This window comes from Anas platyrhynchos, chromosome 2 (assembly GCF_047663525.1).
Source record: "Anas platyrhynchos isolate ZD024472 breed Pekin duck chromosome 2, IASCAAS_PekinDuck_T2T, whole genome shotgun sequence".
Taxonomy (NCBI): domain Eukaryota; kingdom Metazoa; phylum Chordata; class Aves; order Anseriformes; family Anatidae; genus Anas; species Anas platyrhynchos.
The window spans coordinates 51,399,322-51,421,317 of NC_092588.1; the positions used below are offsets into that span (position 1 = coordinate 51,399,322).

General features: G+C 37.5%; 1 protein-coding gene across 1 annotated transcript in view; it reads left to right on the forward strand.

Annotated features, from left to right (window-relative positions):
- Positions 1 to 21,996, forward strand: part of LAMA1 (laminin subunit alpha 1) — a 104,829-nt gene that overhangs the window by 33,611 nt on the left and 49,222 nt on the right. Inside the window, exons 5-20 of the mRNA XM_038173915.2 lie at positions 1,531 to 1,710; positions 5,141 to 5,230; positions 5,688 to 5,805; positions 6,904 to 7,082; positions 8,318 to 8,423; positions 8,942 to 9,102; positions 12,511 to 12,651; positions 13,183 to 13,356; positions 15,191 to 15,292; positions 16,060 to 16,271; positions 17,556 to 17,667; positions 18,544 to 18,654; positions 19,412 to 19,539; positions 20,162 to 20,248; positions 20,600 to 20,811; positions 21,328 to 21,434. Coding sequence (XP_038029843.2) covers positions 1,531 to 1,710; positions 5,141 to 5,230; positions 5,688 to 5,805; positions 6,904 to 7,082; positions 8,318 to 8,423; positions 8,942 to 9,102; positions 12,511 to 12,651; positions 13,183 to 13,356; positions 15,191 to 15,292; positions 16,060 to 16,271; positions 17,556 to 17,667; positions 18,544 to 18,654; positions 19,412 to 19,539; positions 20,162 to 20,248; positions 20,600 to 20,811; positions 21,328 to 21,434 — 2,220 coding nt within the window. The remainder of the gene's footprint in view (positions 1 to 1,530; positions 1,711 to 5,140; positions 5,231 to 5,687; positions 5,806 to 6,903; positions 7,083 to 8,317; positions 8,424 to 8,941; positions 9,103 to 12,510; positions 12,652 to 13,182; positions 13,357 to 15,190; positions 15,293 to 16,059; positions 16,272 to 17,555; positions 17,668 to 18,543; positions 18,655 to 19,411; positions 19,540 to 20,161; positions 20,249 to 20,599; positions 20,812 to 21,327; positions 21,435 to 21,996) is intronic.

Below are 21,996 nucleotides of genomic sequence, written 5' to 3' on the forward strand. Positions count from 1 at the left end.
GGATAATCGGAGGAGCAGTCTGTTCTTTATGTCTGTGAGAGATGATGAAAGAAGTAATCTGAAACTGCAAGAAGTAAAATATGCTTCAGAGATAAGGAGAATTTCTAACAATAGAGCAAGGAAAGGACAGTAGTACGTTGTCTTGGAAGACTGCAGAGTTACCATCAACAATGGTCTTCAAGAACAGATTGGTCAAACATCTGACACAAGTTCAGTTAATCCTGTTTTGGGATTGTCTAGATGTTCTAGAGGAATTCTCTGCTTCCATGAGAGCTGAATATTATATAAGGTGATTCTAATTTGCAGGATCTGACCTGGAAAAAGGTCAGATAACTGTTGTTCTGCAGTTGGAAAATCATGATTAGTTTCTAAATAGGCTATTTGAAAAGTGAAATTATTCAAACATGTTATATTAGACTATTTAGAAATAAGGGTGATAGACCATAAATGGCAAAAGCATATAGTAGAGAGTATGAACTCCATTACCAGACTCCGTATATTTTTGAAATAACACAATTGCTGTCTGTGAAGTCCCTAGTTGTACAGAACTAAACTACTTCTTTATTATTATTTTAAATTTTTAGTAATATTTTCAGGAGAAATATTTGACAATACTGGCAAAGGTCATACTATAAATCCAAGAGTAGTATATGAGACAAAATTGCTCTGCATAAATGAGGATGTGCCTTGCACTCTAAAATGTATCTGATGAGCCTAGTGCATAACCCTTTACTAGTTGAGGCGGACATCAGGTTTACTGTTTCTACCTCAAAATGTAGCACAAACTGTCATCTATGAATCCATGATCACATGAAACTATATCTTTGTGTGCTTTTAAGTTGCTTTGGAAAGGAGCAGGAAGCTGTTTCTGGAATAAGTTGCACTGCTTGATAACAAAAGCCATATTACTGGGGCTAACTTGGGATTGTGTGAGATGGAGAGATGGAGACCAGATGGGTTGTTTCGTGGTGGCAGCCTCCTGCTTTCAATTATCTGCATTGTGACTTCCCACTGTGCTGTCATATCACTGAGTATTCTTTGCTGACTGGGCAGCCCTGTCCCAACAGGATATGGAATTAATGACTTCACATTGAGCACATGCACAATATTATATTTTGCAATAAGATCTCTACAAATTGTTTAGGAAAAATCTGTAAGGACAAAACCATGCTTATGGCCAGAGTTGCATGTTCCATGTCAATAAGGGAGAAGAAGGAAGACCAGGTAACTAAGGACTAGCTTGTGGTACTGCACTTCTCCATATGTTAACTCCACAAATATCCAGGAGCCATGAGACTTTATGATAAACCAAGACTGGTGGTTTCAGAACTGTGTTATTCAGGAAGTGGGAGTTATACCTGCAGGTGGAAAGTGGGAAATAAAAAATAATTCCAGGTGAGTCAACATCTCACCATCCTCAGTTGCTAGAAAACAAGCTTAATTTCTATGTTTTTAATTCTCACACTAAGATGTTTGTTGTTGCAAATAGATCATAATTATGTTTATGATTAAGTCATTCCCTCTTCCTAGATTCACACGTCACTGATCAACGGTAGGCCTAGTGCTGATGATCCTTCGGAAAAGCTTTTGGAATTTACTTCTGCACGATACATTCGCTTACGACTGCAGCGTATTAGAACCCTTAATGCTGACCTCATGACTCTCAGCCATCATGATCCTAAAGAACTAGACCCCATTGTTACCAGAAGGGTAAGATGATTGTTCAGAAACACTTCTCAGTGTGGCAGAATGGGAAAGCCTTTTCTGATCTCTTTGATGAAGTACTTGATCATTGCCATTCACAGAGTTGTTTTATCAAGTTGTTAACTAATTTCTGCCTTCCCTATGAGTTTATTAGCAATAATACCTTGCCAGATACAACTTCAAGAAATAATTTTAAAGATTATTTTTTGTTTCCTTTTATTTATTTGTTTGCTCAAATGATTTAAGCTAGGAATGTCATTTCTAATTCTCTATCAAAAAAGAAAAAATAGGGTCTGGCTAAATGAAAGTGTCACTTGAGGTTGCTCTTGATGCAATTTCAGTACATTTTCCCGTGTGTTAAGTTTTCAGTGCTCTGATCCATAAAAAGAATTATTTGTAAACCTTGCTACGGTGAATTTTGTTGTCTGATAAGAGTTTTCTTCTTTTCTTTACACCATTTTAATTTACTGTGTTCAAGCACAGAAATAATAATGCAAAACATCTAGAATTTTAACAATTTTCTTAAAGTAATCTTTACACACTTGGTATTGAAACTGGATTGGGTAGCTGTGTATAGAAGAGAAAAAGGAGCCTGGTTCTTAGCGGGCCTTGGTGGGCACTTTCAAGGCAGCCCCACCCTCATCTCCATTGGAGGTGCCTGTTCAGCTGCAGCATTTCAGAAGCACAAGATCTGGATGTTCCATTCATTCCACCTACCCCATGGGGGAGTTGCTAGCACAGGGACTGCATGCATGAGGATTAGGCGTCTGTTCCAGCTGTGCTTTGCTGGACGTAGGATAGTAGTTAACACAAAAACTGAACAGGTGAGATATATTCATATGGAACAGGCTGGTAGATATTTAAGCCTTTCCATAATACTGTAATATCAAGAAATACACCCCAAAAAGGAAGGCTTGAGATACAAACATGCAGTTTACTTGGGAAACAAGGGTTCTGAGGATAAGCATACCCATTGCCTTCATAATGTACACTGCTGTATAATCCAGGACTTAGTATTGGTTTACCCAGCAAGATTTAGTGCAGCTCTGCATGAACAGCTACACATCTTCATCTCCATAAGACATGGGTTTTACTGGGCCAGGGTTCTCGTGTCCTGATGTCTCACTTTGTGTCTCATCCATTGTGTGACCAATGACAACCAAGATAGTCATTTCCAGCTTTCTGTATTCCATTTTTGTTTTTGAAGACTTTACATCCAGCTGTTGATACCAATTTTATTGGTGTCTTGTATACAATCTTGCAAAAGGGCTGATGCAGAACTTTTCCAAGTGTTCAACAGCAGGTTTGTTTCTGTGTTTTGCTTCTTTTATTTATTTCTCTCTGTAGCATTTGGTTAGCATTAATCTGTTGTTCAACTTCAAGCTGCACACAGCTGCTGTGAGCCATATAGAGTTTAAGCTTTAAGAAAACAAGACAAAGGGGATGAAGAAGTGAATGCAACGAGCTTTTTCTGTACTAACAAATACAGCTCTGCTTTCTGGTCATCCTCCTACTTTTCCCAGCCTGGACCTCTACTCTGTAATTAAGGGCTTATTGTTCTCTCTCTTTTCTGTAATGTTATAATAAAAAAAATAAACACTTAAAAATTAAGTATTCAATCAAAGAGGCTAGTTTGCTCTGGCTCCAATATCCTTCCATGAAATAACAGTCCATGGAGTCAGCAGGTCTGACCACCCAAGGCCGCCACCTCATCCTGAAGCAGATGACCCTAGGGCTGTTAGATCTGGGAGTCTTGAACTTTTACCTAGAAGTGTGGTCAAAAAATATTTTTTTTCATTCCCCTCTAGTACTAGTACATACTTCCCAAGATACAAACAAGCCAACCATGTTGATACTGCAGCTGTAACTGAACCCAGATGGTCATTTCCTGCCTCTTCCTTGCCTTGAAAATTAAATCTTTTCCTTATGTATGCGCTTTTGCTCACCACATCTCAACATTAATGGATTCTATTGTGCTGCATCACCAATTTTAAGCTAAAAGTTTGGATAGCCTAGTACACTGCGTCACACTAGTAGCAGACTTAGTCTAGAAGGAGGTGCACAAAGTGATTTTAAGGGAGGGCATAGTTCCCATTTTAAGAAAGCACACGTTTACTTCACAAACTGGAATTCAAATATAGCATTTTGTTATGCTACATGGCTTTTATGGTGGAAAAAAGTTTCTTTTACAAGCAAATTTTGGTTACAGTTGCTGGTCTTTCCTGAAACTTAGGAATGGTGCATTATTTAAAGTTAAAACTTAGTTGCTGTTTTGTACCACTGAGTTAAAACATAGGAAAAAAAAAATAAATCCCAAATGGAAGGCTTCCCCTCGCTCAATGATCTGGACGAGGGGATCGAGTGCACCCTCAGTAAGTTTGCAGATGACACCAAATTGGGCTCAAGTGTTGATCTGCTTGAGGGTAGGAAGGCTCTGCAGAGGGATCTGGATGGGCTGGAACAGTGGCCCAAGGCCAACTGTATGAGGCTCAAAAAGGCCAAGTGACAGGTCCTGCACTTCGGTCACAACAACCCCATGCAACACTACAGGCTGGGAGATGAGTGGCTGGAAAGCCGCCTGGCAGAAAGGGACCTAGGGGTATTGGTTGACAGCCAGCTGAATGAGCCAGCAGTGTGCCCAGGTGGCCAAGAAAGCCCACAGCATCCTGGCTTGTACGAGAAATACTGTAGCCAGCGGGACTAAGGAAGTAATTGTCCCACTGGACTCAGCTCTAGTGAGGCCATACCTCAAATATTGTTTCTAGTTTTGGACCTCTCACTGCAAAGAGGACATTGAGGTGATGGATCATGTCCAAAGAAGAGGAACAAAGCTGGTGAATGGCCTAGAGAACAAGTCTTATGAGAAGAGGCTGAGGGAGCAAGGGTTATTTAGGCTGGAGAACAGGAAGTTCAGGGGAGACCTTATTGTGCTCTATTGTTACCTTAAAGGAGGCTATAGCAAGGTGGGGATTGGGCTCTTTTCCCAAGCACCAAGCAATAAGATAAGGAAATGGTCTTAAGTTGTGCCAGGGGAGGTTTAGGAATATTAGGATTTTTTTTTTTTTTTTTTTTTTCCCACTAAAAGGGTTGTGAAGCATTGGAACAGGCTGCCCAGGGAAGCAGTTGAGTCACCGTCCCTGGAGGTCTTCAAAAAAACACGTAGATGTAGAGCTTAGTGACATGGTTTAATGGTGGACCTGGCAGGGCTAGGTGAAGGGTTGGACCAGATGATCTTAGAGGACTTTTCTAACATGAATGACTGTGATGCTATTCTACTTTTCTAAGTGACAGAAATTCATACTATTTTCCTGACATGTTTTAAGTCACAAAATAATAGAATGCTGGCATTTTATTATGTAGGAGGGAATATATATGTGTGTATATATATATATGTAATGTCTTTTAATCATTCTTTTTTCAACTTTAATTTTTGTAGTACTACTACTCAATAAAGGACATCTCTGTTGGTGGCATGTGTATTTGTTATGGCCACGCTCGAAGCTGTCCTCTGGATGAAATCACAAAGGTATTTTTTGATCTCATTGATCTATTTTTACAAAACAACTTGTCCGATTTAAAAAGGTCTTTGCCTAAGAATGGGAAAGAGAAGGCTAAAATACTACATAATGCATACAAATTATTTGCTATAATTTTCTTCCTTTTCTTTGTAAGCATATCTGGGTCTCTGGTAATTTAACTTTTTTGAAGGGAATTTTTACGTTGGCATTAAAATTAAACAACTTGAAAGGCATTACAAGAAATAGTCTGAGTTGCAAAAGGAGGAGTTTCCCTGTTGTAGAAATGCTACTCCCCAGTAGTTGATACAATGTGGTTGAATAGTTTAATGCTAATTGATTAGTATTTGTGAGCATTGACATTTTTGGGGGAATAAATCAGATATTAGGCAAACTTATGAGAACATTGAATAAGTTTTCTGTTTAAAAATATTTAAAGAAAATGATGTGTTTTCTTCTTTTTCCTAGAAATTGCAGTGCCAGTGTGAGCACAACACATGTGGAGAGAGCTGTAACAAATGCTGTCCTGGGTATCATCAGAAACCATGGAGACCAGGAACCATTTCTGCTGGGAACAAATGTGAGAGTAAGTATTCACAAAGGTTTAGATAATTTCATAAAGGCTTACTATGCTCTTGTTTGAGGTTGCTTTTCATACAGATCTACACTGATTCCCCCAAATATCCTAAAAACTGTCTTCATGGAGTAGAGAGCCTACTTCTAATCTTAACTGTTTAGATGATTTTGAATACTCTATCTAATGTGACTGCCTGGCTAATGGAAGTGGCATGCAGTAAAACTTTCAGAAAGGATGAGACAAAAAAGGCTCAGGGATTTATTATACTGTAAAAACTAGCAGATTTGCATCAATCCCTTTGTTAGCTACTTGAAATGCAAACTTCTTACTTGATCATAAATTTTGTCAGGTAAAAAACAAAAATCACCTTTGTTCTGATAACAAATCTTTTGAAAGAAAGTCCTTACTGGCCAATTACATTTCAGATTAGTTGATAGATTGACTTAGGCTGTGACAGTAGTTCAGTACAGATGAGTGTCTCTAGGGCTAGCTAGTGTATTTTTCCTCCTCACATCACAAATGCCTGGCACAAGCTGCAGACAATTAAAAACATACTAGATAAAATTTACAGTTGCTAATGGAAAAGTATTTTTTAGTAGAAGTTTTTACATAAATTTCAATGTCACTGTTTGGAAAATAAGTGCTTGTTTAGACTGAAAAGTATGTTCTAACCTAAATCAAATATATACTTATCTACTGGCACTGTTGAGTTCTTAGACTTTTGTCTACAATACAAATAAGAGATGAATCAGGCAGATTTTCTTCTATAATACAGAAGACAGAAGATGTAACAGCAGCTAAAAGTAATAGCACACATCGCTATTGACATCACTCCTGAAAGGAGTGTGATCTGTGGAATACTGTTAAGAAGGGTGCTATTAAAGTGGTGACAGTGTTTTTGAAATGTGCTTACTTACTAAGAAATTGAGTGTATTTGAGACTACTGATGCATACAGCATGGTTAATGGGAAAAAAAAAAAATCACACATTTGAGATGAATTGATATGTTCTTTGACTTACAATTTTCTCTTTGAAAAACGTGTGGTAGAAACTGTAATGTAATGTACATTTTTTAAAAAAGTGGATTTCTTTTCTATTTCTTCTTAGAGTGCAACTGTCATAACAAAGCAGAAGATTGTTATTACAATCAGAGTATTGCAGATCAGAAAAGGAGCATGGATATTCACGGCCAGTATATAGGAGGTGGTGTCTGTTTAAACTGTACTCAACATACTGCTGGGATCAACTGTGAAACGTGTGCTGATGGATACTTTAGACCACACAAAGTAAGATCTGGAATATACCATTTTAATGTTCTTTTACATTCATACATGTGCTGTTATCCATTGTAGAATAAATAAAAACTATACAGGATTTTATTTTATTTTTTAATAAATCATGTACCACCATAACTTTCAGAGAAAAGCATAAAGTGCTTGTCCAGTTGTGTGGAATGGCAGGTCTAATTGCTCTAAAAGAAACTGTTAGAGAAGAAATGAGTAAATAAATATGTTTTCCTAGTGCAGAAATGTAGATGTTGTGAAAGGAAACCCATTTCTCCTGTGGATAAAGCTCAAAAAGTGCCAGCACTGAAGATCTGATGTCTTCAGAAGTGCCAAAATTATGTACTGTCCTATATCAGCCCATGTCAATCAGTGTTTAAAAAGACCATCACATGGTTCTAAAGTTTCTACCCCACAAGTTCTTGCTTCAGCAGGTTTATGCATATTTTCAAAAGCCCATGCTTTAGAAATCCAGCATAAATAGGTGCAGAGAGCAAGAGTGAGTCGTAGGAGTCCTAGATTCTCTAATTCACTTGTTTTAAAAAGCACTGAAGTATTCAGTGGATTTGTGGCCACTATATATGTATACAGAGGTCATTACTGATTTGCTTTACATCCAAAGTACTCAAAGGAAAACTTCAGGTTTCCCTATAAAAAAAAAAAAATCCTTTCCATGAGAGTTACATTGCCTTGTATTACAAAGCTGTATAGAACTTGAAGTTAGAATGAATTTTCATGAATAATCTGTCCACCCATTGAATACAGAGCCAAGGATTTTTTTCATTTCCTTCTTCATTGAACTAGAGTACCTTTGCAAAAAACATCTATTCTTGTCTTAAACATTTCCATAATCTTTGGCAAACCACCGCAGTGGCTAACAGCTGTCATTCAAAAAAAAAAAAAAAAAAAAAAAAAGTGTATTTAGAGGCTGGATGTGTCAAGATGTGTCAAGTTTCAACTTCCAGCCATTAGAGTTACTGTACCTTTGCCTGTGCTACTGAAGACCAAATTTTGTTCCCGCATTTAAGGTTGTTTTTTTTTTTTTGTTCTAGACTGCAATCCCCCCATTTTCTGCTTGCTAAAATTAAAAAGATTGAGTCCCTTGATCTATTGTTGTATACCAGTTATTCTAGCCCTCATTTGTGCTAGTTCCAGTGATCCCAGACAAGAAACAGAAGTAACTTTTTAATTTTCCAGTTAATTATTTGAGAATTTGACAGTGAACATTTGTCTCGTAGGTTTCTCCCTATGATGATCACCCCTGCTATCCCTGTGGCTGTGACCCATTTGGATCCTTGAGTTCTGACTGTGTTAAAGACGAGCACCATTCTGACTCACAGCGCGGTAAGGGAACAGGAAATAGCTTCTCTCTAAACTTAAAATCTGGGTAATGTGTCTGGGATGTAAACTATGAGGGAACAGTTTCTTTTTGTGAATGGCTGCCAGTTAGGTACCATTTCAAAACAATGGTGAATATTTAGAAAAGTGAGGTGAAAGATGTCTCAGGTTCCTGAATATGGTCTTGTTGTGTGGGAGATGGAAGGCTCTGACTTTGTGAAACAATATGAAGGATTGAGATCTAACACTGTTGTTCATGAATGCTGTTATAGCTGTCATAAAATCCATTCTGCTGCAGTCTCTGCATCTGGTACTCTGAACACGAAAAATAGATGGTGAGACTGACATTATGTCAAGTGTCCATGGACTAATTAAGATGGAATAAATAAATGAAATAAATAAATGGAATTAACATAGAATAAATAAAAAAAAGGGATGTTAAGTTACTTGCGTTCTCTGAGACATCTTGAATCCAGTTTACTGCCTGTTCTTATTTATTTATTTATCAATTTTTGCTTTTCAAGGGATGTGGCCAGGTCAATGTCAATGCAGAGAAGGTTACACAGGAGAAAAATGCGACCGTTGTGCATTTGGGTATCGAGGCTATCCAAACTGCCTTCGTTGTAACTGCAGCCTAATTGGCAGCATTAACGAAGATCCATGCACAGAACCTTGTATTTGCAAAGTAAGTATTAAACTGATTATTTTTGTTTAAAAGGGAATCCGTGGATTGAATTTGTAAATTTTTATTATTATTATTATTATTTTTTTTTATTTTTATTTTTTTATTTTTTTACTAAGGGGAAGTTATTCATTAACTTGAGATCACTTCTTTTATAACAAGTGACTTGGGGTCACAACTAGAACTAAAAATGACTAACTATTCTCTGAACTGAAAATATTGCAAATTAAGTTGCATGGTTCTGTATGATATTTAGTATTCTGTATGTTGCTCTATAAGAAAGGGCGAGACTGACATTAAAATCAAACGTGAGTGTGAGAGAATCACAGGGAGAATGACAGTGTGCCAAGCTGGGTTTGGTTTTAGGGATGAGCTGATGTTTCTCTTAAAAGCCACTGGTGACACATAAAGAAAGGATGTGTTTATAAAATCTGCTTTGTGTAAAGTAACAACATGAATTTGGAAGGAATAATTATTGGAACAGTTAAATTAGATTTATGTATGAAATATGAGTTAATTATTTTATTCTGAAATATGAACCATCAACAATTTTAACAAAAAAACAGATTTCTACCACCTCTTTCATTTTTGGTAAATACCCAATCCTCTTGAAATATCTTGCAGCTGTAGATTCTGCTGAACTTCATTACCAAGCTGTGCGTCAATATTTAAAGAAGTTACACATAATTTTCTGAACCGAATGTTAGCTAGTAGCTTATGTATTTGTTGCCAAATATGACAGTTAACAGGAGCCAAAAAACACATGGTTTGTTTGACAGTTTTTCTGAAACTGCTTAGTTCTCTTGCATGAGTTATCTGATCCAAAATATCAAGTGCATAAATAACCAGAGTCTGGAAGAAAGAAATAATTCCAATGGCCAATTTAAATAAGAAAAAAGATATACAACCATTTTGCCTGATTCCGAGCTACAGTAACACTGTTTTAGCTGATGCAGCTAACTGGTTAAAATTTTGTTATAAACTGGATGAGAAACTGTCCCCTTTCAGTGCTGTCATGGGCACGAATCTGGCATACTTAATTTTTATGCCAGATCACTGAGAGTGTCACTAGCTATCAGCCCACTTATATTGGGGAAGGTAGTTGTATGCTCCAAATTTTAAATGAAGGAGACAGAATTTCTAATTTCTAAGCCTGTGTCATTTCTGTGAACACAGTAATGCAAGCTTGCCCTTTATACTTTGAATTTCATGTTTGATCATTTGTGAAATACAGCTGTAGGTTTCTAATACTCCGATCAAATTCGTTTAGATATTCCACATGTGGAGGGGGAAATGTTTCATATCCAAATCAAATTTAAAAGATCTGATGTTGCATTTGCTCTTGATTTACAGGAGCAATGTACTAAATTTACTATACAAGGGCAATACAGCAATTGTAGTATACAGTTGGATCATAGTAGAAATGTGATTCCCATTACTGGTCTTTATATACTCACCATCACAGCATTGGGTGTCCCCACTTGCCAGGTTTGAAGCCAGCTCAGGCCTGTTGCTCTCTTCAAAATTCTTTTGCTGTTTTTTTTTTTTTTTTTTTTTTTTTTTTTTTTTAATACTTTGAGCAACATATTCACACCTAAATCCACACACCATGCTCATCTGGAGAACTCAGGGAGACATTAACACTTTTAAAATGAACACAGAAATAAACATTTTCATCAGTAGTTGATCCATTTAACTGCTGATAGCTGTTTATCTAAAACAAAGGCCACTCTCCAATCCCTTTGCGTTGAGATAGTCAGCTTCTTTGCAACAGCTGTAGTCAGTAACACCCTTCATTATTCTCTGAGTTTCATGGGCACATTGCCCTTGACCATGCTCACTCGAGTCTTCCATTATAGGGTTTTAATCATAGTCACATCCCATCCCTACGGTTTTCTCTTTAGTCACAACAGCTCTTGAGGTCCAGTCGTTGGGTATGACAATATGTTTTCACGAAGAAATAATGGTAATTTCTTCCAGTGTTACAGAGATAAAATGAAAAGTGTGATCCAAGTATATTCTGAAGAAATGAAGAAGCATACAATAATTATTTCTGTAAAAACAAAATTTTAAAATCTCATTATCTCAGTAGGCCCTTTAGGTGGGATTATCTGTAAATTTAAATATTAACAAATAACATCCTCAGCCTTTGAATAAAAGAGGGGAGGATCAGCTAGATTTTTCGTAAGATTTGCAGAAATGGTCTGTATTTTATGTACAGAAATGCATGATCTACCTGTTTCGAAAGGTCTTCAATAAACTTGATATGCCAAACTCAGGTTGACAAGAGGAGACTGTTGATAGTGTTTACTGGTAAGCCTGAAATTAGCTCCATTGAACCAAATCTAAGGCTGGAATTGGGAGTGGTTCTCCAGGTGAAGTGGAAGGATGTTAGCCAGGTAACAGCTTCCCAAAGCAGAACTTGGTCCGCAAGCTTTGTATTTCAAATTACACTGCAGAGCTCATACAGGCCTTCTCAAAACAGCAAGACAGAAATGCTTCACTGTATGCCCTACATTCCTGGTGTCCTAATCGTGGGTATTGGGGAACTTGGTGGGGTGCTCTGTAAAGTCCTCTTTCTCTTTGCAGTGAGGTTTTCTCTCAGTGGAAACCAAAGGCTGAGGTGGAGGAGTGATGTGTATCCAGGTCTTGTCCTGATACATCAGGACATGGTCAGAGACTTGTGCCTGGCAGCGGGAAGTGTTCTGAATCTTACTGTGTAGAAATACCCACTGAGATCTACTTATACAACTTTGTGGGTATTTACTGAATATTTTCTTTACTTATTTGCATCTCAGCAACATTTGTTTAAACTTTTGGAATAACTGAATAAATAGTGCCTGTACAGATTTTGGAAGAAAATAGTTGGATGCCCCCCTACACTGAAAGAGGTATGTAGCAGTGTGCTGTGAACTACCTAGCTTGCTTAGTAAGGAGGCAGCAGGCCAGTAGGAGCTAAAGGAGCAGCACAAATGTATGTAGAATTCCTCCAGGAAGAGGTGGCAGTGGTGGTTGAGGAACTGGCTGTGGTAGGGACAAGCTGTGCTGTAGGCCATCTTGATTTGGTAAAGACGGGAGCTTTTCTCCAGAGAAAGTTAGAAATTCAAACTACCAGAGTAGCAGACTGGCAAACTGGCAGAAGTTTTTCAAACCCTTCCCATGTGCTGAAGTTTCACTGCAATAGAACCTTTACCAGGGTATATTTTGATTTTGATGAACTGGCAAATTCTAATGATTTTTTCCAATCAGTTTTCATTTTAAGCTCTGAGTCTTATTCAATAAGCCCGCTGGGCTGAAATCTGTTTTCTTTTAGAACTGTCTGAATGCTGTTATGCTTAAATCCCATCTAATCCACTGTATTTGTTGCCATAATAATACTGATGTGAAACAAATGTTATATGCCACTGACAGGAAAATGTAGAAGGTGAGAACTGTGACCTCTGTAAACCTGGATTCTACAACCTGCAAGAAAGAAATCCTCAGGGCTGCACAGAGTGCTTCTGCTTTGGAGTTTCTGATGTCTGTGACAGCCTAACATGGCCCATCAGTCAGGTATTATATGCTACCTCCATGACCTAATATTCTTTCATCAGGCAGCTGCAAAACATACTGTATTTCTCTTTGACATGCACCCAAGTTAATTCTAAATTCTGGCATGTGTTTTCTTACAGAGGAATAGACTTTCAATATCATTTGGCAGCTCTAAGGTGGTCAACATACCTTTTCAGTCAGGCTTTGACCCCACCAGTTTGCAGTAATACCAGAAGCTGGCTAGCAGAGTCTGTGATTAAAAATATATATATATATTTGCTTTCTGACCTCGTGCTGTTAAAATTTCTTTGTATATTGAAGAGCTGATGCTAATTTTGCTGGGAGGATGAAAATCAAATTTGCTGTATTAGTGTTCCTGTCTCTTACAGGGACAGAGACAGTCCTAGTCTTATCAAGTACCCCATTTGTGTGTATTGGACTGTGTTAATAAAAGTGTTATAGAAACACCAGTTCAAATGAATATCTAGGGATCAGTTAAGTTTAATGACTGCTTTTTCAGTGACGCTAAGCCTGACTGTTAATTTCTTGCAGATATCACACATGACTGGATGGCTTGTTACTGATCTGTATAACACAAGGGGTGTGCAACCTCAGCAAAGCCAATTGGATGGACCCCACCAAATAAGCATCAACAACTCTGAGGCTGTGAAAGTGCTGAAACATACTTACTACTGGTCAGCGCCTGAGCCATATTTAGGCAATAAAGTGAGTTCTTAGAAAGAGCCAGAACAATCCATTTCCCTATTTTAATCATACTGTATTGGTCTAACAACATTCTTGTATGTGAACAGTACATATATTTCTGCTTACCAAAATGTTTTATTTACTGGGATGTTAATAATTTAAATTCACCTTTGTTAAATTCATCTCTGTGCCCCTAGAACTTTATTTGTACATCTTTCCTGTATGACATAAAGTTTTGTCTTTCAGTTTAATGCTTTCTTACTTACTCAGCACTGAAACCTTTGGAGTTGCCTTGTTTGTTCTTCGTTTAGCTTATGAAAAGTAATTAGAATTTGAGTACATTTGGAATATATGCACAACATAATATATCCATAATTACGAAGTACGTATAAAACCTAGTATTACCAGACTTCTCAACCTGTCTCTGTTCTTCTAATTGTAGTGTTCCTGGCTAGATGACCCCAGTTTTTGCCACTCTTTCTCTCTCTTAGAGCTCACTCATCTCCCCACATTCTTCTTGGCCTGTCTTTGATGAAACTAATCTCCCTCCTTCTCTTGACTGTTACTAGCTTTCTTGCTCACATTCCCTGTACTAATGGTTCCCAACCCAAAGCTGATGTCCTTCATACCTCATTCAATACAGTTGACAGGACGTTGCTCATCTTTCATTTCAGATTTATTAGTTTCCAAATGACGGGTCTTAATTTTTGCCCTGGTCTTAATTTTTGAGAGCTCTGGGTACCCTTCCTCTCTCTCCACCCCCCTCCCCCAAGAATCATGGAATAATTAAGAAGAGATCTCTAGAGGTCATCTTGTCCAATCTCCCATCTCAAGCAGGGTCACACAGAGCAGTTTGCCAAGGAACCATGTCTAGATGGCTTTTGAGTACTTCCAAGGAGGGATACTCCACCAACTCTAGGCAACCTGTGCCAGTGGTTAGTCAACTGCACCATAAAGGGCACAGGAACCTCCTGTGTTCCAGCGTGTATCCACTGCCTCTTGTCCTGTCACAGCACTTACTGAAAAGAGCCTGGCTCAGATTTTCTTTGTACCCTCCCTTTAGATATTTATACGTATTGAGATCCCATGACAAGGCTAAACACTCAGTATCTTTCCTCATATGAAAGGTGCTCTAGTCCCTTCATTATCTTCAGGGCCCTTTACTGGACTCTCTCTGGTATGTCCATGTCTCTCTTGTACTGGCAAGCCCCAAACTGGACACAGTACTCCAGGTGTTGCCTCACCAGTTCTGAGCAGAGGTGACCTTGCAACCTCACTTTATTTTTTTTCAGTCCAGCCTCTTTGCTCATGCAGCCCCTGTTCTTAGTACAGTGGCAGGCTAAATGAACACAAGATTTGGAAGTGTAACTTTAGGGAGTAGTTTTTGCACAGGGGAACATTCACTCAAATTCTGATTTCTCTTCCATTTAAAGTAGGTCTAGCTGTTGATGCAATTCTTTCATTTGCTTTGAAGTAGTCAGCAGCAGATGTGGGGCTAAGGAGCCTGGAAGGTGGGAGATGGAACGTGAATAACTCCCACGTGCTCTGCCTCTTGGCTAGGATGGTAGCGTAAACCCTGCTGTTGTTGAAAGTCCTGTGGGTGTTCCACTGAATGAGGGCACTTATCTGAATCATCTGTAGAGCCTTCAGCTAGCTTTCCCCACCTGCACAGTAACAAGTCAGCACTTGTGCCTGTGCTGATAGGCACAGCATGTTAAATTTTCCCTGGAAAGTGGTGTTTGTAAGCCCATGTATTCCTTTAATTTGGGACAAGTACATAATATTTTCTCATGCCTCTTCTTTGTGTTGATTGGAGGTTATTTTGTTGTTAAGGCTTTCTTTTTTACTATTTCAGCTCACGGCTTTTGGTGGAGACTTGAAGTATACAGTGTCTTATGATATTCCAATGGAGAGTGTGGACAGTGATATAGTATCTAGCGTGGATGTCATCATTCAGGTAGATTGTTTTCAGCTGGCTACTACTCAGACATTATTAGGAATCTATGGATAGGTTAAAAAAGATGGAAAGTGAAATAGTATTTCTATCTTAATTGTTTTAAATCCCTAGTTAAATCTCAGTTTTAAATCCCTTCTTAAAAGTCAGCACCGATATTTTCTTGCTAATCAATTATCTAATTTTCTGTTCTGTTTCTCTGAAATTGTAGGTATACTATACTATTTTTAATTAATAAAGAACTAAATACTATCCTTTGTGAAAACATGTGAGGTGATAATTACTAAATGAATGAACCAAGCTGTGTTTACAAAAGTAACTACAATAAGCAGGAATAATTTATATTTATGAAATGGATGAATATTCTTGCTGATTACTTTTATTTTTTTAAGAGTTATATTGCAGTTAAAAAGTAAGACTATATGAAATCTAGACATCTCCAAAAAGCATGATTTTGTAATACATACTTAGCAATAGAACCAAAGCAGAAAAGAGATTGTTTTGCACAGTTGATTTCAATTTTAATGTAGTTCTTTTTCCAAAAGAAAATCAAGTGTTTCTGAAGTCTCTAAATCAAAAGAGAATGGGATTGCAATCTTCCTGAATACATGGAAAATTCAGACCTTTAATTTTTTTATTTTTTCATAGAGCAAGAAATCTGTTTTGTTTCTTTTCTACGTTATCTGGATGAGTATCTAACGCTAAATGTAATAGATAAGTAAAATTTCCATGCAAAATTGAAAAATATTTTCTCTGTCTTTCACATTCAGGGCAATGGGCAGATTTTGAGCACAAGAGCAGCAGGCTTGTCATTGCAGCCGTATGAGGAGTACTCTAATTCAGTGAGATTCGTGTCGGAGAATTTTATAGACTTCAATACAAAAAAAGCTATAGACCGAGAAAGACTGATGACTGTTCTAGTAAATGTGACTCATCTTCTCATTAGGGCCAGCTACAACATTGCCAAAAGAGCTGTGTACAGGTGAGGGAGAGAAAATACTCAAATTAATCTATATACTTTTACTACTTTTTGTGCATGTGAAGCACTGTTTGTACTGCCAGTATTCCTAAAGTGTTGCATTAATAATTTCTAGAAGAAAATGATTGATTTTTTTTTTCTTTTTTCAAGAGTGTTGTTGTCTCCAAAATACATCCGTGTGGAATGTGCAGAAAAGGGCATTTGGTTGTGAAGCAGGATTGTTGTTTTCTGCTTTAAAAGAATACTGCCTAAAAGCCTTATTACAATGACAGCTTTGTTAGAAGGAAATATCTCTTAAACTCTCAGCGGTATGCTTATTTTGGTGTGTGGCAAGTTAATCCATCATTGATTATTGATATTTACCTGCCAGTAAAGATGCTAGCTTTAATTTCTTTAATTGTTACCAAAGATGTTATTGATGCTCCTCCAAAAGGAGTGTTGAATAGGAAATTTGGGCTGGGATGGAGTAACTGGTCATTCATAGTCTCAGGTCAGCAGTAGCAGCGTCTTCATCAGTCATTACAGATCTGTTTATTCTGTTCTCCAAGTTATACAGGAACAAAGTCTTACTGATCTCAAGGGAATCTGTTCAGTGATTCATCATTTATTTAATTACTTCCCTTAGCCTTTCTTCCTCATTCCCTACTTTGGTAGCATTTTATATCAACAACATTGGACTTCATAGTTAGAACAAATTTGCTTTGTGCTCTTGAAGAGTGATGATATTTATGTCCATTTAGGACACAATATTCATCTTCCTGGAATGATTATAAAGATTCATTTAAATAACTTTATCTGTGGCTGAGAAGATTGCTCCTGCTGCAAAATGCCATTTCACTGTGTTGTTTTGCTTTGTTATGTTGTGTGCACCAGCATTGAACTGGTGCTGTTTCTCATCGTTTACCCTCCTGCAATATATGTCTAGTTTAGACATGATGCAGTAAAGCTGTCTTATCACAGGACTTCAAGAGAAGACTGCACCACCAATATGCCTCTAGTATAATGACAGGGGGGAAGTTTTTAATTAAACCTCACCACAGGAGAAGTCGCCAAGACAATGGGAGTAACAATAATGATAACAGAATGAGGGTATATCTACTTCCAGCTGAGAATTGCAAATGCAGTGATAAAACCACCATCACAATATTTTATAACTGAGATTTTTTTTTGCCTTTTCCTCAGCTGTTGCTTCCAGGGAGCATTACTCTGTGGCATGACTCCCATAGAACCAGTTAAAAATCAAATTTTAGGAAATAAATGATAAGATGTTTTCATGCTTAATTCTAGGCTGGACTCTGTAACCCTGGATACTGCAAGTGCGAATGTTATAGATCTTTCTTCAGCACCAGATGTGGAATTCTGTGAATGTCCTCAAGGTTACACAGGAATATCCTGTGAGGTAACCTCTTGAAATGTTTTGTGTATGTAAAATGATCTTTCTGAAAGGGTCTAGGTTTTAAAGAAGCTGTCTTTAATTACACTGCCATAAGACTATACATTCTGCGATTAGATTCTGTGTACTGTACTGTATACAATGCTGTTGATGTTTTCTTTCAGATATATTAGATGAAGTTTTAAACTTATTTCTTGAGTTCTGTTTGATGGCACTAAAAGATGATGATAGACTTTACAGCATTATTGTTAGGGAAGGAGTAGCTGTAAAAGCTTTGTGAATCTGTTTTAAGTGTACTTTACTCATGAATAGCACTGTTCCTAGATCTGACTTGTGCAGTTTATTTCTCTTTTATGTCATTAGCTTTACGGAGGCAATAAGGAATCTTTGCAGGGAAAAATGCTAGTCTTTGGAAGATCCTACAAGGATCAGATATGTAAGGCAAGGTGGTATCTGAATAGAAGATTATGGAGGCAGAGCACCACCTGCAGAATAGTAGGAATTATTTTGACAAATAATTTCAATATGAAGCCATGTGCCATAGCATCATTCATGATTCTGCAGAGAAGGTACACCATCTGTTTTTTATTGTCCCATAATAAATAACTTCACATATTCAAGTTCAGAAAACTTATGTGCCTCTGGGGTACAAAGGGCTGAATCAAAGTTTCATGGAGTTAATACTTATCCCCTTCATCCAGTGCAAGCAAAAAACAACCACCAGAAAAGAGTTGCAGTGACATCAATAGACTTCAAAGAGTATTCAGTTTACCACAATGTGAACAAGTTGGTGGGTGGTCAGAAGTGGGCTCTTTGAAAATGATTTGGAGTGTAATTTTAACACATGTAATGCTGTTGCTTTTTCCCCCTGTTTCTTTTCAGTCCTGTCTCCCTGGGTACTACCGTGTGGATGGAATATTATTCGGGGGTATTTGTCAACCCTGCAAATGCAATGGGCATGCAACTGAATGTGATATTCAAGGTGTTTGCTTTGTAAGTCATCCTTCTAAGTGTCAGTAGAAATTAGGATAGCATTTTAGCTGTGGGAGACAAGTTTATGATGTACGTAAATTTAAAGCTATGGGTACAAATTGTTTATTTTTCTTGCTTTTCATTGTTTACTTCAATATGTGTTTGGAGGCTCCATTAAAGCATTCTCCAATAGTTTGTTTCAGTTTACCATTTCAAGTGTGGAATAATCAGAACTAAAGAAAAAATGTTGATATATACTGGATGATAAAAATCTTAACTTTGCTTGCTCAAATTGACAGTAATACTTTCCCTGAAAGGAACAAAATTAAACAGTGTTTTGTGTGAATATATATGTATATGTGTGAATCTTCCATGACCGACATCAGTGGAAGTTACACACTCCTTTCTGAGAAGATGATTTAGCTATCAGATCTCTTCTGAAATTCAAAAATCACAGGAATACAATAGCTAAATACCAGTTAGAAATATATAAGATTTTTTTTTCTGTGTTTGCAATTCACAAAATATGTTCAAGATTGTGTTTAAGTGAGGTTCTATCATGTAAAATACATTCTAAAATGAAGGAAAGAAACAGTTATGAATTGTTATTATAACTTGGGGGAAAAAAAGCATAAATCCAATAATTCATTTTAAAAGCTCTTCATGGTTGTTTCCTTGAATTTTAATATTGTACTGCATGCAGATTCCTGCAGAGATCCCACAAGGGATTAAAACCCATCAAAAGTAAATATAAGAATTTTTTTGCCATGTCTCACAGGATTGCCAACACAACACGACAGGACCTTTTTGTGATCAGTGCTTGCCTGGCTTCTATGGAAATGCATCCCAAGGAACTCCTGAGGACTGCCAGCCCTGTGCCTGTCCTCTGAGCTCTGCTGCAAATAAGTAAGCTTCTTGAGATTTTTTTTTTTTTTTTTTTGCATTTTCAGCCAAATCAGAATGTGATATAAAGAAAAATGTTATGAAATCTGAAGGAGAAAGACAAGAACTTTTCTTTCCCTGTTCATCTGAGCCTGTATCATAGAAACATTTTTATTTTTATTTTTTTCCAGGTAGATAAATAAGTAAGCTAAGACAGGACAAGTGAACTGGTGTAATTTGTATACAAAGTACACAGAGAAATATTTAGACCTATCCTTGAACTTGGCAGCAACATCACAGTTATCTTTCATGTTGTTGCAGAAAACAACAGAAGGACAGAAGTGTTACATCTGAAAAAGAGGCACTTAGTACAGAGATTTGACAAATTTGCTAGAAGGAGAGACAGCTTTTTAGGAAGCATTATAAAATCTTTCTTTTGAATGAAATAAAAATCAAGAAGAATTTCTGAAAGTGATAATTCTGTTTTGACGTACTGCGATGTGTAAAATTGATGTTAATCTGGAAAAACTAGAAATTATGTGGTTATATGGACAGGTGCATGGATTTTAAGAACTGGGTATTAAATGTTTATATAAGTCTTGTGTTTTCATGCAGTAATACTAACTGTCACAAATACTGTTGATAGTTTCAGTCCTACTTGCCAGCTGAGGGAAGGAGGTGGAATTGTCTGTGATAAATGTCTCCCAGGCCACACTGGTTTCCAGTGTGAAAGGTATGTGTAGTAGCTTTGGTATAGTATGATTGTTGTTACTAACTATTCATCATGCTACCTACTTTGAATTGTTTATACCACATGTACAAAATATTCCTAATAACATTTTCCTCATTTTGTCTTTGCTTGTGAGAGACTCATTAGATAAAAATCTAATAGGAAGTACCCTCTTGGGGTGGGAGAGTATTTGACATGATTGCATTCAAGACACAATTGGTCAGGGTGCTAGATAATCACATCTAGGTGCCCTTTCCATGAAAAGTTGGACTAGATAATCTTTGAAGGTCCCTCCCAACCTGGATTGTTCTATGATTCTGTGATTTTTTTGATAGTTTTTAATTTCTGGTACAGGTGTGCTAACGGGTACTATGGAAATCCACTTGTGCCTGGGCAATCGTGTGCTCCTTGTGAATGCAATGGCAATGTAGACCCTCAAGAAGATGGTCACTGTGATACTGTCACAGGACAGTGCTTGAAATGTGTGGGGAACACAGCAGGTGACCACTGTGAGAAGTGCGCTGATGGGTATTACGGGGATGCAGTGGCTGAGAAAAGTTGTCGTGGTAAGCTGTTTTTATTATTCTCAGAACATCTGGAATGGAAAAAAACATGGTGTGTATGTAGCAGAATGGGTGGGGAGATGCACACTTTTTCCAAAAGTGCTAACCTTTAAGTTGTGAGTTGACAAGTGCAACGTGAAACCTATGGGGTTGGTTTAGCCTAGGGAAGGAATGTATTATGCTAGGGTCTGACACCTCATATTCCTGAAACTTGCTGACTTGCTTAATACTACCCCTCCAATGACTTGCTGTAGACATTTCTTACTTCTGAATGATACAAATAAGGCTGTAAGAAACAAACTTCTTAACCTGTATCTCTTCACAGAAATGTTTGTTTTTTTTTCTTCTTCTTTTTTCTTTTAGCTCAAATGTGTAGTATGGGTCTTGCTGTAGTATATTAACATTTATAGGATATAAACAGGTGAAACATACACAATGTAACAAATCTGGAATCCTGTCATAATGAAAGCATATATTAATGAATATTTTGTTGCTTTCATTTTTTTTCCTAAACATAAGCCTGTGAGTGCCACGTGAATGGTTCTCTTTCCAGTACTTGTCATCATGAGACAGGCATCTGTCACTGCAAGTCAAACGTGATTGGACAAAGATGTGATAAGTGCCTGGTAAGCAAATATTTTTATCTGCTCCTAATATCTGTGTTTTCTTGTATTGTGGTCTGCCTGTTTCTCTGCAGATAACAGCATCAATGTGACATGACACGAAAGGAAAGTTTTGGCTGTTTGAAAGCATGGAATATCTCTCATTCTCCAAAATTTTCTGGGAATTCAAACTTGTGTTTGCTGCATAGGAAACCAAATGCTTTTGATCAGTCGTTTTGACTAAGACCTGGAGGGATCTTAACACTGTGCTTCTGCAAAATGAATTCTGGGAATATCTGAAGAATGTGCTTGGTGATAATAAATACATCATGGTTGAACACCAGAAAGGGATTCAGCTAAAAGACAGGCCTTTTGCAAGAACAAATAGGTATTCACTGGTGAGACAAAACAGCAGTTTTCAGCCTTTGATAAGTATGGAACTGACTCAGAGACCAGAGCAGGAAGTCTGTGCCCAGTTACTGCCCCTGTGCCAACCAAGATGAATGCTTTTCAATCCACATGTACCATAGGTCACTGACATGCTCTGTTTTGCTCTTCAATACGCATTCACAGGAGTCTGTGCCTG